At 46.7% G+C, this 14754-nt stretch overlaps 1 protein-coding gene across 1 annotated transcript; it reads right to left on the bottom strand.

Annotated features, from left to right (window-relative positions):
* Window positions 1-2141: 2141 nt before the first annotated feature.
* Window positions 2142-3954, bottom strand: LOC123130091 (uncharacterized). Its single transcript, XM_044550046.1, has one exon. The coding sequence runs from the start codon at window positions 3840-3842 to the stop codon at window positions 3366-3368; it is 477 nt and encodes a 158-aa protein (XP_044405981.1). The 5' UTR covers window positions 3843-3954; the 3' UTR covers window positions 2142-3365.
* Between the last annotated feature and the right edge of the window lie 10800 nt (window positions 3955-14754).

Below are 14754 nucleotides of genomic sequence, written 5' to 3'. Positions count from 1 at the left end.
TAGCTTTTTTATGAAAACTAAATGATTTCGAATGAGATTAACTATAAGTATTAAACGAACATCTACATCATGCATATATGACTCAAACTTACATGCTATAATGTTGTATTTATTCATAATTTAGTTCCCAAATCTCATGTGTGCAATGCACGTGTACCTTATTAGTATAGAATAACTGATGAACTCCATAGCTAACAGATCCATTTAGGGTCCAAATTAAGTTTGGTCTGAAATAAGTTCAGACCTTCAAACGTATGGCATGAATCTGCGAGGGCAAGGAGTGTAGGAAGGAGAGAACCTGGCGGTCTTGGCGCCGGTGACGAGGACGGACAGAGAAGCCGTCGAGCTGGTGGGAAGAAAACGCCGCCCCCCTCCCCGCTGGTATCGAATGATGATTCCTTCTCAGCTCTTGCATGCATGCACGCTTACCTGACACCATCGGCTGGGATGAAAGAGTTCAGAGAAGAACACACAAAAGAAAACCAACTACACCACGAAACCTTTTGTGTTTACTTTTCAATATCAAACCTATTTGTTACGTTTGTTCTGACAGAAAAGGTGATGTGGCACTGTAGTTCATTTTTTACCGCTCGGCAACCAAAAGGGAAACATCAAAGCTACTGGAGATCCATCCCATCAAACGTGAGTTATTAGCAACAGAACTACGGGCTTTCATTTAACCGTGTGCAATTCAAGGCGATTGAGATCGACTTCAATTCAAGGCAATTCAAGGCGATTGAGATCGATTGCATGGTTTTTTTGTTGAACTTGGAGGCAATACATGGAACCCCATATAGAGGCAATGCTGCCCATATACATCCAGAAGTTATTTTTGTTTGTTTGTAGAGAGAGAGAGAGAGAGAGACTGAGAGAGAGAGAGAGAGAGAGAGAGAGAGAGAGTTGCTAATTATGGCATACTGACATTGTTTGTATAATTCCTGTAGGTATGAACTTTTAGTGTTTATCTAGAGGGGTCCAATGCACTTTCAGTACCAGTGCATTGTGGACTTTAAAACTAGATCCTTAACTGTAACCGCTTTGCACTTTGTTCAGTTTATTTTCAGAAGGGATTTGAGATGGTGCCCAACATTTAGTAAGTTAAAGACATTTAGTAACTCAGCTTCTTATTATCTACTCCCTCCATAAGATACATCCATTTCTCCGACAAGTATTTCCGGACGGAGGGAGTAGATAATAAGAAGCTAAGTTTATGGCATTAGAGCATTTACCTAGGGAATGATTTGCCTGCTCCCGTGGAAGAATAAAGAATCAAAAGTTGCCAGATTCCAGATGTCAAAAAAAAAATCAGACATTAAGAATCTCTGATTTCTGTGTTACAAATTTGTTCAACAAGAAGGTCTTAAATGAACTAGCTGGATGATCTTCTGCTTGCTTGAACTTGAGAGGTGCATCACAAGGGTCTTGGGTTCAGGTACATCTATGTCGATTGGCTGGACATATCCCATGGCTACTTGTTGTGCCATTTCTGGCCAATTTTTTTTTTTTTGAGAATAGGTTCCGCTCCATTTTCACCCTATTTGTTTCATGGCATGCCTACTTGTTTCATGTTTAATTAAAATTTTGCTTACATCCTGATGAGTTATCTTTCGACTCTTTTTTCCACGGGTGTGGCGTTGTATTGACTCTCTGAAGTGCTTTTATTCCACTCTTTCTGAATGTCCCATAATATAGGACGATTTTGCAGTTCATATGGAACTGCAAAAACGTCTTATACCATGGAACGGAGGGAGTAGATAATAAGAAGCTAAGTTTATGGCATTAGAGCAGTTACCTAGGGGATTTAATTCATTGTTGCACTCTGCCTGCTCCCGTGGAAGAATCAAGAACCAAAAGTTGCCAGATTCCAGATGTCCAAAAACTTCAGACATTCAGAATCTCTGATTTCTGTGTTAAAAATCTGTTCAACAAGAAAGTCTTAAATGGACTAGCTGGATGATCTTCTGCTTGCTCGAACTTGAGAGGTGCATTGCAAGGGTCTTGGGTTCAGGTACATCTATGTCCATCGGCTGGACATATCCCATGCCTACTTGTTGTGTCATTTCTAACCGGTTCTGCTCCATTTACACCCTACCTGTTTCACTTTCATGTGTAATTAAAAATTTTGCTTACATGCTGATGAGTTGTATATACTCTCTCAAGTGCTTTTATTTCACTCTTTCTGAATGCTGAGGACCAGCATGTTTTCAGAGCCAAAACTGTTAAGAGTAAATCTAGTTTGTTGTAGTGTGCAAATGTGTTTTGCTGGCACAGTGGGGTGGGTTGATGGTGGACTGTGCCTGTTGCAGCCATCAGTTCACGCAGTGGGTGTACTGAAGATGAAAAGAGAGGAGCCGGCGTGTGTTGCTGGTTCAGTCTTGACTGAGAAAAAAAGGACGGCATTTGTTGCCTGGATCACAACTGAGTCATCCTCTGTTCTTGTTCGCCTGTGTGTTGAGTCCATTTCATCGAGCGCTTTGAATCCACTAAAACCTGTCGAGACAACAAAAGAGGTGGCCAACAGAAACAAATTATTTCACTAAATCCAACCAAAAAAGTGGCAGCATGGTAGTGCATGCTAATGGTAGTTCACTGAGGGAAATTAATTTTGTTGACATGAGGATATAAATACTGAAGAACTTTTTTCCCTCTCAAATTGACAGCGGGGCTACTTGGTCGACTGCCACTACTCTCTGTCTGATAACCGGCTATGCCGATTGGCGGCACAGGTGAGGGGACACTAGCATGGTTGCTTCCCTGTAAAAAATGATGTTGTGGGAGCGATTGCTTCGGCGGAGGCGGTCCTCCAAGAAGATCACATATTACTTGATAAATCATCGGTTATCGCGATTTCCTTCAAGTAGGTCCAGAATTCATTGACTGAATCTTCTGCGTGCTTAATTATGGCGGGCAGAGATGTCTTGCAGAGTCGTTACTCATCTTTGAAGCCAGGCTAGGAGTGTGTCCTATTGAGAATAGAAGGTACTCCTATTCCAGAGCCGAAATCATAGTGCCTTGAGCAGCGGAGTCATTCAATCCAGTTAATACCTGGCGTGCTACTGTGGTGTACTTCAGAGCTTGTGAAATAATGAAGAAAAAAAGAGTAAGCTTAGTACAGCAACGAGTATATCAGTATATGCCATCAATAATTAAGTTTATATTGTCTCGTTTGATTTCCAGGACTATCTTTAACTTGTCTTGCATGGTATATGCACCCACCGAACAAGACAACCTGAAGATAACCCCTATCCCAAAACTACTAGCAGAAAATCTACCCAACTATGATCTCTATTTTCTATGTGAATATAAACACATGCATATTTTCTTATGCTTAGTATCCATATATGTATTTTCTTCCAGCTAATTTCTTATGCTAATATGGAATATAGATCACCGCTGCCTTCAGGTATGCTATGCAAGGCAGGCCGCCACCCTCTGTAGCAACCGACGTCCTCCTGCTTCCGGTCCTCCGGCCCTCCTCGCAGGAGAGCCACCATGTCGTCCATGGAGACGGCCTCGTCGTCCTTGCCCAGCATCCTCCTCAGCTCCTGCTTGCTGATGACCAGCTTCACCCTCACGACGGCGCCCTCCGGGTCAGCCGCGGCGGCAGGAGGCGCCTTGGCGTCGGAGGGGAACAGGCGGTGCAGCTGCCCCATGCCGCCCGCCCGGCCGTCGAGGCCTTGCTTCTGCGGCCGGAGCGCGTCGTCGGCGTCGGAGGAGCCGGAGACGCGTGCGAGGGCGCCCTTGGAGAGGGGTGGCGCCGGGAGCGGCTTGAGGACTTCGCCGTCGACCACGCTCATCACCTTGATCTCCCTTCTGTCCTGGATCACCAGGCAGTTCCCCATGGCCGGCGATGAGCTGAGCTGCGGGCAGATTGGTGATGAGCTACGATCGAGGGAAGCACGCGCAGTGGGAAGATCACAATTCGCAAGTGCTCGTTGTGGGTTGTGGGTTGTGGCTATGTAAGTGGGGGGTTGGACGGACGGACCAGTGGAGTGGCCTATTTAAAGAATTGATAGCAGAGAATGTCCAAATATTTGAGAGCTTATTTCACTAATGCCATTGCACTATTTACTTCCATTTTTGTGACAAATTCTCTTTTTTTTTTCCCTTGTGAAAGCGACCTTGGATCGTGGCCTACCCAAGAGAAGTGAAGTTTTTTTTTACGGAAGTGAAGGTTGCCTCATTGGGACAACAGCAAGCTATATAGCCACTACACGAGCGAGCGCTGTTTCGTTGGGACCATCTACTCTTTAGGCAATTGAATTTGTGTGTTCAATTTTTTTTTTGAATTTGCATTATGTGTGAACTGCAAAATGTCTTATATTTAGAAACAAGGGTAGTACTCCCTCCGGTCCTTTTTAGTCTGCATATAAGTTTTGTCTGAAGTCAAAGCATCTCTACTTTGACCGAATTTATAGAAAAAAGTATTAACATTTACAATGCCAAGTAAATTTTGTTAGATTCATTACGAAATGTAGTTTCTTGGGATATATATTTGGTATGGTAGATATTGATGTTTTTTAATATATATTTGGTCAAACTTTGTAAAGTTTGACTTGACCCAAATCTAATATGCAGAGTAAAAAGGACTGGAGGAAGTATCTTTTTTTTTCTCAGTAAACAAAAATATAAACTGAGTAGTTATGAAAAACAAAACAAAACATTCTAAAGAAAGAAGGAACTAAAGACATTGATGTGACCAAAAGATCGGTATTGGAATGCCAAACCGGTGTTGGACTGCCTATTGCGGCTTTCCCCATGAGGTCTCTTGTGTTTCTCTGTGACCAGGAACTAGAGTGCATGCAGAACCTGCTCTGCCACTGCTCATTCTCGCACCAAGTTTGGCACGAGGTCTTCTCCCGGTGCGGGCTTGCGACCCTCCTTCTCGCCCAAGACATTTCGTTCCTGTGATGGCGGGCGAACTCCTTCCACCTAGCGTCGGTGCAGCTGCGCAAGAGTTTCACATCCATCGTTTCTCTCATAGCCACCGTTGCTTTGGAAGCATTGTAACGACTGCATCTTGGACACCCAACGCCCCTCCTCTAGTTGTGCCATCCAAACCATTCAAGAAGAGGCGCGTCTCTAGGTTCATGCCGGGGCCAAGGGTATAGGAAAAATCCTACAGGTGAGTTAGTGCATGTTTTAGTGGGGTTGAGCAATGCCCCATCTATGGACTATGTTCTGCTCATGTGATCACACCGCATCGTCCCTGTGCATTGCTTTAGAAGGCCATTTATTTATTTATTGTAGGGTTTTTGCCCTTTAATTGAATACGAGGCTTTAAATTCTCTCAATTCCAAATGTCCAAAATTTTAAACAAGATGCATGAATGCTTTGATGCATTTATTAAATTACCATAGTCTAGGGTTGTGACACCATGTGAGACCACGGATCCCATCATCATATGCCTGCTGTTACGGAGGAGTGATGGGGTGGGAACCGGGGACTGCATTGCGGTGCTATAGTTAGGTCACTTAGGATTAGAGTTTCGTTCTCCGATGGCAGAGTTGTGATGGTGATGGAGCGGGGGATCGTCTAGTTGTTGTTGTTCTAAAGAGGTGGGTTTGTTTTTCTTCATGTTATGGAGGTGGTCTTTGACAGTGTCTTCTGGCATAGCGGGCTTCGTGTTTTTCTCATCTAGCTTCTTCTCCAACTGGCGATGTTCGTCCATCTTCAACATCGTCATGGAACTTGTGAGGACTTGGTATCTCAGATATATTTGGTCGAATCTGGGGGGTGGTGATGTGTTTTACAGATTGTTGTTCATGGCAACTTTAGGGTTTTCCTGGCGACTTCTTGGTCGCTGCCTTGTCACCATTTTCTTGTTTTCTGATGGTCTTTATGAGGTTCAATGGCATCATCGAGTTTCGCTCACGGGCTACACCAATGAGTGAGGAAGACGATTTCGATTTCTCACACGATCAGGTTGATAGACTTTAATATGGGGCTTCGGCCTTTCACAAAAGTAAAAAGAAGAAAAAAAGACTAAACAAAAGGGGGGAAAGGTGTCTAGATGCAAAAGAAAATTCAAGCAAGTGAATAATAGCAAAAATATCTTTTGGTTTGTTCCTTACTGTCTTTGATTGCGCTTGACGACCGGGTGTCCTTTGGGTTAGTAATTAGGAACCATCGCTCTTATTTGTAAATAAAAAAATCTCTCACATTGCGTCTTATATATGTTCTACAATGAAACAGATTAACAAAAAAATAGGCACAAAACACTATTTTTCATAAAACGGTTTAACTTTCTTGGTGACACATAGTCAATCTCAATTTTGAATCATCTTTAAACCTTTATCATCGCTAATTTTATGTGGCGCTCCCCTTCCACTTCACCTCATGGATAGGTAGAGGGAATGCACACTGGACATGATGGAGAATTAGTGATAATACTGATACCATTCACAAGTTTTAGTTAATTTTATCAAGTCTGAATTTAATATCAAATAATCATATAAAATCAACTTGATTTTTTGGTATCATCATGAAAAGCTGATTATTGACTATTAACACAAAACTTCTACAAAATCCTATAGAACAAGTTATTGGGAAAACCATATTTGTGGGGAAAATGGAGTTTAATTGCTTACTAGCAACAACCTACCATATCTTCATGTAAGTATGAGGTCAGAAAATATTATGCGGGGCCCTAGATCTTGGAGGCAGGCCTAACCCATGTTATGATTGTGCTAGCTTTTATAGAATGTAGTGGAGCTAATAATCATTTGCATGTTGCCAAATTTGCAGCTGAAACATGAAACAATATCCCAAAAAATTGTGTGCATGTAGTGGTGGTAAGTATGGGGAATTGGTCGAAAATAACCCCCGCCTTCCCTTAGCACTAACAAGTAATAACAACGAACCCATGAAAACATCCATTGGACCATATCGTTTTTATTTAATTAATTAGTAATTGCTCGGTAGGCCCCAAACATCCACCTTTGTTGTGTTATGCGTGTTGTTTTACATGGCCTTTATGTGGGGGTTGGAACCTATTGAATTGCAACATGATTATCTCAACATGAGTACAACACACGGTTTGGTTAATATTGTGAAAGTACTTGACCTTTGAGTCATCTTAAGATGATTATAATTATCATGAAAACAAGCTTTATACTTAGCTTCATTAGTTGGCCAATTTCTAGCCAATTTTTTGGCAGATATGGTTTGTTCATGTGGCAACTTAATTTTGTATATATAAACCCCAGCAACAACAAAATCTGGTAAAACGACTTCAAAATTACGTATTTTCTCGTAACATGATTTCTGTATGCATACAAGGAAAAGTAAGAATTTTGTTTGCAAAAAGTTATGTTTACTTTCATAAAATAGTAAGTATTTTCATTTATTATTTTCCATTTGATTGTACGGTTAGAATATAAACCCAGATGAATGAGTCCATTAATAATGTGCCATAGCCTTTGTTTTGTCCATCATTTTTTCATGTGAAACTTTTGACATACCCATTTCTCATAATTGTCATACAATTGTAGCATTGAAAATATGTTTCTAAATATTTCTATGATATATCATCCTACTCATACTTTATTTGGTTGGTGTTTCTGTACATATTCTTTTTGTAAATACATGACGTACTAAAAGCAAAACTCACTCGTTGCCAAATTTGGTGCATATAAAAGTACAGAAAAATTATCAATATTTACGATGCCAAATCAACACCTTTAAATCCCTCATGAAAAACATTTTCGTAAGCTATGTATTTTATATGGGTTTTTATCATTTATGCCACCGGTTGTGTCTCACTACTCAGTTTTGCCACTACGAATTTCAACTGCTCAAAAATGCCATTGCTTCGTTAGACACATGCTCAAAAATGCCACTGGACACCATTATTGTGGTCTCAAATCTCTTTTGCCATGTTATAATGACATAAATACTTATGAACCAACATGCCAGCTCTCCCTCTATCTCACTACAACAAAGTGTGGGGTCTACTTGTTCCCAACAACATTCTTATTTTCCTATAAAATTATTCGTTTGGTTACTCCTGACAAGTGGGGCCACACTTATTATTGTGAGATAGAGAGAACTGACATGTGGGTCTAGGCTTATTTTTGTCATATAACATGGTCGACGGGTTTGACGTAAAAATAGCAGTGTCTAATGGCATTTTTGAGCAAGCATCCAACGGAATGATGGCATTTTTGAGATATTTAATGGCATTTTTGAGCAAACATCTCACGAATCGATGGCATTTTTGAGTAGTTGTAACTTCTAATGGCAAAACTGAGTAGTGGGACACAACTAGTGGCAGAAATGATAAAAACCCATTTTATATTGTAGATGTTCATATTTTCGAGTGAGGCGTTTTGGCTCCCAGGAGCATCTGCACCTGCGTTGAATAAAAAAATCAAAAAAAAACTAGAAAAATTCAAAAAAATCCAATCTTTTTGGCATGGTAGATAATTTGGTGTGTGATGTCCGGTCCAAATTTCAGATCATTTGGACATCTGAGTAGCTCTCGGCAAAAAATGCTCTGAAATTTGGAGCGCACCTCACGCACCAAATTATCTATCATATACAGAAAATTTGGATTTTTTTAATTTTGTATGAATTATTTCTTGACCGGGTGCAGATGAGCCCGGGCTCAGAATTGGATATTCGCATATTTCCCCCCTATAAACTTAGTCTAAGTTTACAAAGTTTGACCTTGCCAAAACTTATATGCACTAGAATTTGGCAAGGAGAGAGTACTTGCAATCATTCTTTCCCAACTTTGCCTCATGCTGTGAAGTTAATTTATAATTTCCTCATGCAAACTAACACTATTAGATTTACCATGAAAACTATTTTCTTAATATCAACTGTAAATTTGCAAGATGAAATGCATTCACAGCACATTATCACAGGGCCGGCTAGAGTGTTTGAGCCGGCATGAGCCTTGTTTCTCGTTTGCACGACGTAAGCAGGAGACCGAATCTAGTGCAAGACAACAAAAGCGCGTGTCATGGTCGATCTCTCCATCACATCATGCATGTAACCATCAGCACATTCCCAAGCCCCACTACGATCCTACTTTCTGTCATCTTTTCCTTGCACTTTTCTTGGTCTGCACATTTTATCTCTCTAGTGCGCACTTTGGGGCCTTTTAGCAGCAACACAAGGATTTTGTTATCATCACGTACGGGCGACACAATAAAGTGACGTGCACTAACTTGCTCAGTCAAAACCTCTAGAGAGTAGTAGGTAATTAAGCACGTCCACTGTGGCCCATTAATTTATGCAACATGCATGGTACTATCAAATATCATATTCTACATGCTTACCTTTTATATCTAAATAGCTAGCCCCATTAACTATTTCTCTTTTACCAAACGGTCAGCTTAGTAAGCTACCTACAAAAACTTGCAAACACTAACTATTTCTCTCAACATACAAGCATGTCATATCATCGCACAATATCCATGAGAAAAGACCCACCCCCACTATCATATGTCAATCAACATGCAAGCATGCCACTTCATCATGAAGTGAATGAAAAAATACCCATCTCAAGATGCAAGTAAATAATAAATTTTGCCCACTACATTTTTCTGTATTTTTCTGTTTTGTTTTGCAACATATTTCCGTATGACAGCGAGATATTCTTGGTACAATGGAAATTCGCCCACTTCGATCAAATTTACAGGAAAGGTCTTTTAGCGAGATTATAGAAAATAGGTTAACATATACAATAACAAATCAATATCATTAGATTCATTATTATTGAGTATATTTTGACACCATATGAATTTGTTATTGTAAATAGTTATGTTGTTTTCTATAAATTTGATCAAACTTTATAAAGTTGACTTTAGTCAAAGCTAATATGCATAGCAAATAAAAATGAAGGGAGTACTATATTGCACAAAGCTGTGTCTGTAATCTAGGGCATTATACTGTCTGGCGAATGGATACCGCATAGAGTTTCGATTATATTATCTGACTCCTGCTCCACGTTAATCTTATGAAGTCGAGATTTCGCAAACTCATAATTTAAATGATTTTTTTTTTAGATTTCGCAGACTCACGACTGCGTCAAAAGTAACTACAGATCATTCATTCGACGCCATCGAAAGCTCAGTGTTCTCCATATCTAGGGCTTAATAATTATAAATCTTGTTGTAGAAGAATAAGACTTGGTGGAGCATATGCTTAGCTCCTACTACTATCTAGCTATACTAGACTAGTGGACTGGTAGCACATTTTTCTTCTCTTTTTTGCGGGGTGACTTGTAGCAGATTGACACATAGCTAACGAGCATACTGAATTTCGTAGTAAAAATGACTCCTACACTACCACTAAGTAGGTGGTGGTAGTAGACGACCGGTGGCCATAGCCTGTGGCCGGCCGGTGCATGCATCCGGCCGTCCTTTTGGCCTGCCCGTTGAAGGTTGAAACGCTTTAGCCGCGCGTCCTGATGCAGACCAGATCTTTGTTCCTTGCCGGGAAAGAGACGGCCGGGCGGCGGGCCGTGACGCAGCGGCTCACGACGGCACGGTGCATAGCCAAGCCGCCGATCTGGTGGGGCGGCACCGCCGCAAAGACTACATAGATCGACGCACCACCACCACTCGCACACGCACACGTCGCCGTCGTCGAGAGCGACGCCGGTGGGCGGACCACGACGACGACGACGTCCGCGCACGCTCGATGGATCCAGACGGGTGGAACGACGCATGCGTGCATGTACTCGCCCGCGTGCTTCGAACGAGAAACCAGCGGAGACTTGAACGGCAAGGCGTATGCTAGCTTTGGGTATTCTGCAATGTTGACCCGTAAATTTGCTCCGGTATCTGTTCGCAGATTGGAAAGACCAGTTCATGGACGTTGATGCCGGAGATCGTCATCCAACGCTGCCCACATGCATTTCAACCACATTTCGAACTAACCGGACGAAATTCATACAAATACGGCAGATTTCATATAAACAGGACGAAATTCATTATATTTGAACATTTTTTGAACTAAAAACTATACCGGACTAAGGTAAAACTAGTCTACGGCTGGTGCCGGCATATTTTCATTCCCATGACACGGACACCCTTGACTAGTCTATGGCCGACCACGTCGGATCTCCATTGTCTTCCTCATGTCCGACAGCCCGCTCATCGGACTGCCGTGAGCTCCGGAGGTATATGTTTCAGCGTAATGGGCGGCTCGCTTCCCGATCTTCGGCAGCGCCGCTCATCGGAGTAGAACCGCCTGGATGTGCTTCAGCTAGCGGGGTTTGGACGACGGTGGCCTTCATGAGACCCAAGCGGCGGCGTCCTCCCATGTTCTACTTCTTCTCGATGATGGTGGTTGGCGCAGACATACTAGCCACCGTTTTGTCGATCTTCATGAAGTCGTCTTCTTTCTCCGCCGGCATGGCGCAGTTATTCGTTCGTTGATGACAGATGGCGCAGTCGCAGGCACGGGGGGAGCGGTATGACGCGGCATCATCCACGGCAGCCACAATGCCCTTGCCACTGTGCTCCCCCGCGTGCCGGTCTGGAGCAGCTCGCCACTCCTCGACGAGCTGGCTTGGAGTGGCAAGTTGCTGAACGACGCGCCGACTTAGAGCTTATGCCTCTGCAAGCTGACCTCCGAGGGCTAGGATTTGCCTGGATCGTATCCGGCGGGCTCGATGGGCCACCCAGTTGTATTTCATGCCGGAGAACCCCTCATCCTGCTCGCTAGATGCCATGTAGATTGTGGAGAAAATTATGCATGGAGGATATGGGAGCAGGGTGTGGTGCGATTTTGGCCCGACGTCTGGTAGATAGTGGGCGGGTGGCCGGAGCCAACAGACATTGTGTTTAATGACGGGTGGCTCGCGAATGGATGTGTGACTGGAGTAGGTTCCTCGACACACACGCGGCTTTAGTGGAGGAAGGTGTGCAGTCTACGGTCGTTTGAATGCGGCGAGGAGACATGTTAAGTCAGACGTGAAGCAGGCGGCACCCTCTCGCCCGTTGTGTCGCTTCAATGACGACAGTGAGAGGTCGTGTGCGTCCTACGCTGATGTCAATGCGGAGCGGCCGCTGTCCAGCGGCATGAATGCGGGCAGCTAATGCCGGGTTAGAATACGCTTGGGTGCGCGTGGGTGTTTCGGGTAGGCCAGTGCGGTCAGGAGCGGGCGTGGCAACGGTCTGGACGCCCGCCAAGCCCCCCACTTTGTCTCTGGTTTGCGTGAAAAAGTACATTTAGACTGCCTGGAGGAGCGACACAGGTCTGCATTGGATGACACAACACGTCTGGACCGCGTGGTCAAGACGTATATGGGAGGTTTGATGGTCCGAGTTGGAGATGCCCTAATAGCATCTACAATAACATTTGCCTAAGTTGATCCTCTATATATCCACGGATGCGTGTGCCTACAACATCAACGCACCCCACATATGTCCTGTCCTCAGTCGCCCCCTCGTTTTCTACTCACAAATTTATACAAACCAATCATAACCAAATCCATACAAAGCACAGAGATAAAGTGTTGGAAGGGAGAAAGGGATTGGTGGAATAGTTTTTATATATTGCTTGAGCCTCATGCGCATATATATAGGAGTACAATGACCAACTTGGAGTACAAGACAAGGCAGGAACAAATCCTAGTCTATCCTATTCTGCCTAATATACATTATACTCAACATCCCCCCGCAGTCACAACGGTAGCGACGCAGACGGTGAGACTGGAGAAGAATCCGAAGGCAAGCCGACGGACACCCCCCACAGTCGTAACGGTCGACGCATCGCGGAGTAGTAGCTGGAGTGGAAACCAACGAGGTTGCTCAAGCAGGCGGTAGCCCTTTGTGCCGTTTTTCGATGTAGCCGAGAGCGTGGGTGGTGGAGCCGTGGTCGAGGTAGCCGTGCGAAGAACGCCGTGGTCGATGTCGAGTCGGGTAGCCGGTGTCGAGGGAGTCGCTGTGGAGCCGCGGGTGCAAGGAGGCGTCGAGTTAGTCATGGGCGCAGTGGTGTCGAAGAAGTGATGCGCCAAGAAGGAGAATCGTGTTGACGACGCATCGCGCCGGGTTTGCCAACCCCGGGAACACATCGTAGACGAAGGCACGCGTCGGTGTTGCCAGCACCGGGCATGAGTAGACGGTCGAAGACGAAGTTGACGAAGCGCCGCATCAGGCTTGCCAGGCCCGGGGACACGTCGTGGACGAAGGCACGCGACGGTGTTGCCAGTACCGGGCATGCGTGGACTGGGACTTGCACGAGCTGTACGCATGTCGAAGAAGTCGGAGAGGCCAGCAGAGAAGGACTCGACGACGGTTGCGGCGCCAATCGGCGCAGGGCCGGTGTCGCCCGCGGTTGTCGGAGTAGACGAAGTGGTCGTGGTAGATGACGGCGACGCTGGCGACGGGCTGATGCTGAACGAAGACGAAGAAGGTGGACGGGCGGCGGCGGCTACGTGGGTAGCGGCGGCGGCGACCAAAGAAGAGCAGCGGCAGTGGCCTGACGGCGGCGGCGGCGGCTAGGTTAGAAACGTGGCGGCGATGCTCGAAGTAGGCGAAGAACCCTGACAGCGTGACGAAGACCGGCGCGGACAGTGGCGTTCCCGCGCCAAGGGAGACGGCGCGGCGCATACCACGGGAAGTCAACGCGCGTGGACGACGAAGTGGACCGTGGGCTGCCGTGCTACGGCCCGAAGGGGCGACGCAGCGGCGGCAGGCGGGTCGGGGCGACTGCGGGAAGACCTCGGGGCGACGGCGGGGACCGCGGGCCGCGTCGCTGCGGCCTGAAGGGGCGACGCAACGGCGGTTCGTGAGTCGGTGCAGCCGCGGGAATGGCCTCGGGACGGCGGCGTGGACCGCGTGCCATGCTCGCTACGGCCCGACGGGGCGACGCAGCGGCGGCGTGAGGGTCGATGCAGCCACGGGACGGCCTAGAGCGGACGCCCTCGGGGCGGCAGGGGACCGCGGGCTGCGACACTATGACCCGAAGGGGCGACGCAGCGGTGACGCGGGTCGGTGCAGCCGGGAGAAGAACCACGGGGCGGCGGTGCTGCGGCCCGACGGGGCGACGCAGCGGCAGCCCGATGCTCGATCGGTGGAGAGGCGCGCTGAACTCGGGGACGATCTTCACGGGACCTGCGGAGGCGCGCATAACCGACGGGCCAGGTCGGTCGCGTGGCGTAGATGAGTCGGATCGCGGCGGCGAGCGGGTGATCAAGCCGATTGCGCGCGAGGTCGGGGACGCCGCTCGGTGGAGGCGTGGTGGCGACGGAGTCCGGGATGAAGCCGGCGGCGGCGGTCAGCAGGGCGGCTATGATTGGCCGCTGCATGATGCGAGGCAGCCGTGTCGGGGTGATGCAGGAGTCCCGGTCGAAGCAGGGCGGTGACGGCCGGCGTAGATCGACGGGCGGGCCGGCGCGCGAACGGCGGCGGCGAAGGGCCGCCACATGACGTGAGGCTGCCGGGTTGGGGTGACCGGCGGGCCGACGCGCGGACAACGCGCGAGGCCGCCGGGTCGGGGCGACCGACGGGCAGATACGCGGATGACGCGCGAGGCTGCCGAGTCGGTGAAGAAGCCGGCCGATCGCGCCGGTGTTGGAGTAGAGGCGCACGGGGTCGACAGCGGCGGTGGACGACGCAAACCGGATCACATAGACCGGAAAACCAAAAAGTAGACGCCGATCAAAGCAACCGGCGAGACAGAGAAAATCCAGATCAAAGGATCGGGAAAAGACTCTCTAGGGCAGCCGATCAACACGACCGGCGGACGAACCCTAGGTACGGGTGGCGCGGCCCCCGGCGGCGGTCATGGAGG

The sequence above is a fragment of the Triticum aestivum genome, chromosome 6A (assembly GCF_018294505.1).
Source record: "Triticum aestivum cultivar Chinese Spring chromosome 6A, IWGSC CS RefSeq v2.1, whole genome shotgun sequence".
Lineage (NCBI taxonomy): Eukaryota > Viridiplantae > Streptophyta > Magnoliopsida > Poales > Poaceae > Triticum > Triticum aestivum.
The sequence above is the reverse complement of the archived record's forward strand: the minus strand, read 5'-3'. Positions and strand labels throughout refer to the sequence as shown.

What these genes read in the sequence shown, in the direction of transcription:
- LOC123130091 (XM_044550046.1), bottom strand. Translation starts at nt 3,842, where the DNA reads ATGGGGAACTGCCTGGTGATCCAGGACAGAAGGGAGATCAAGGTGATG.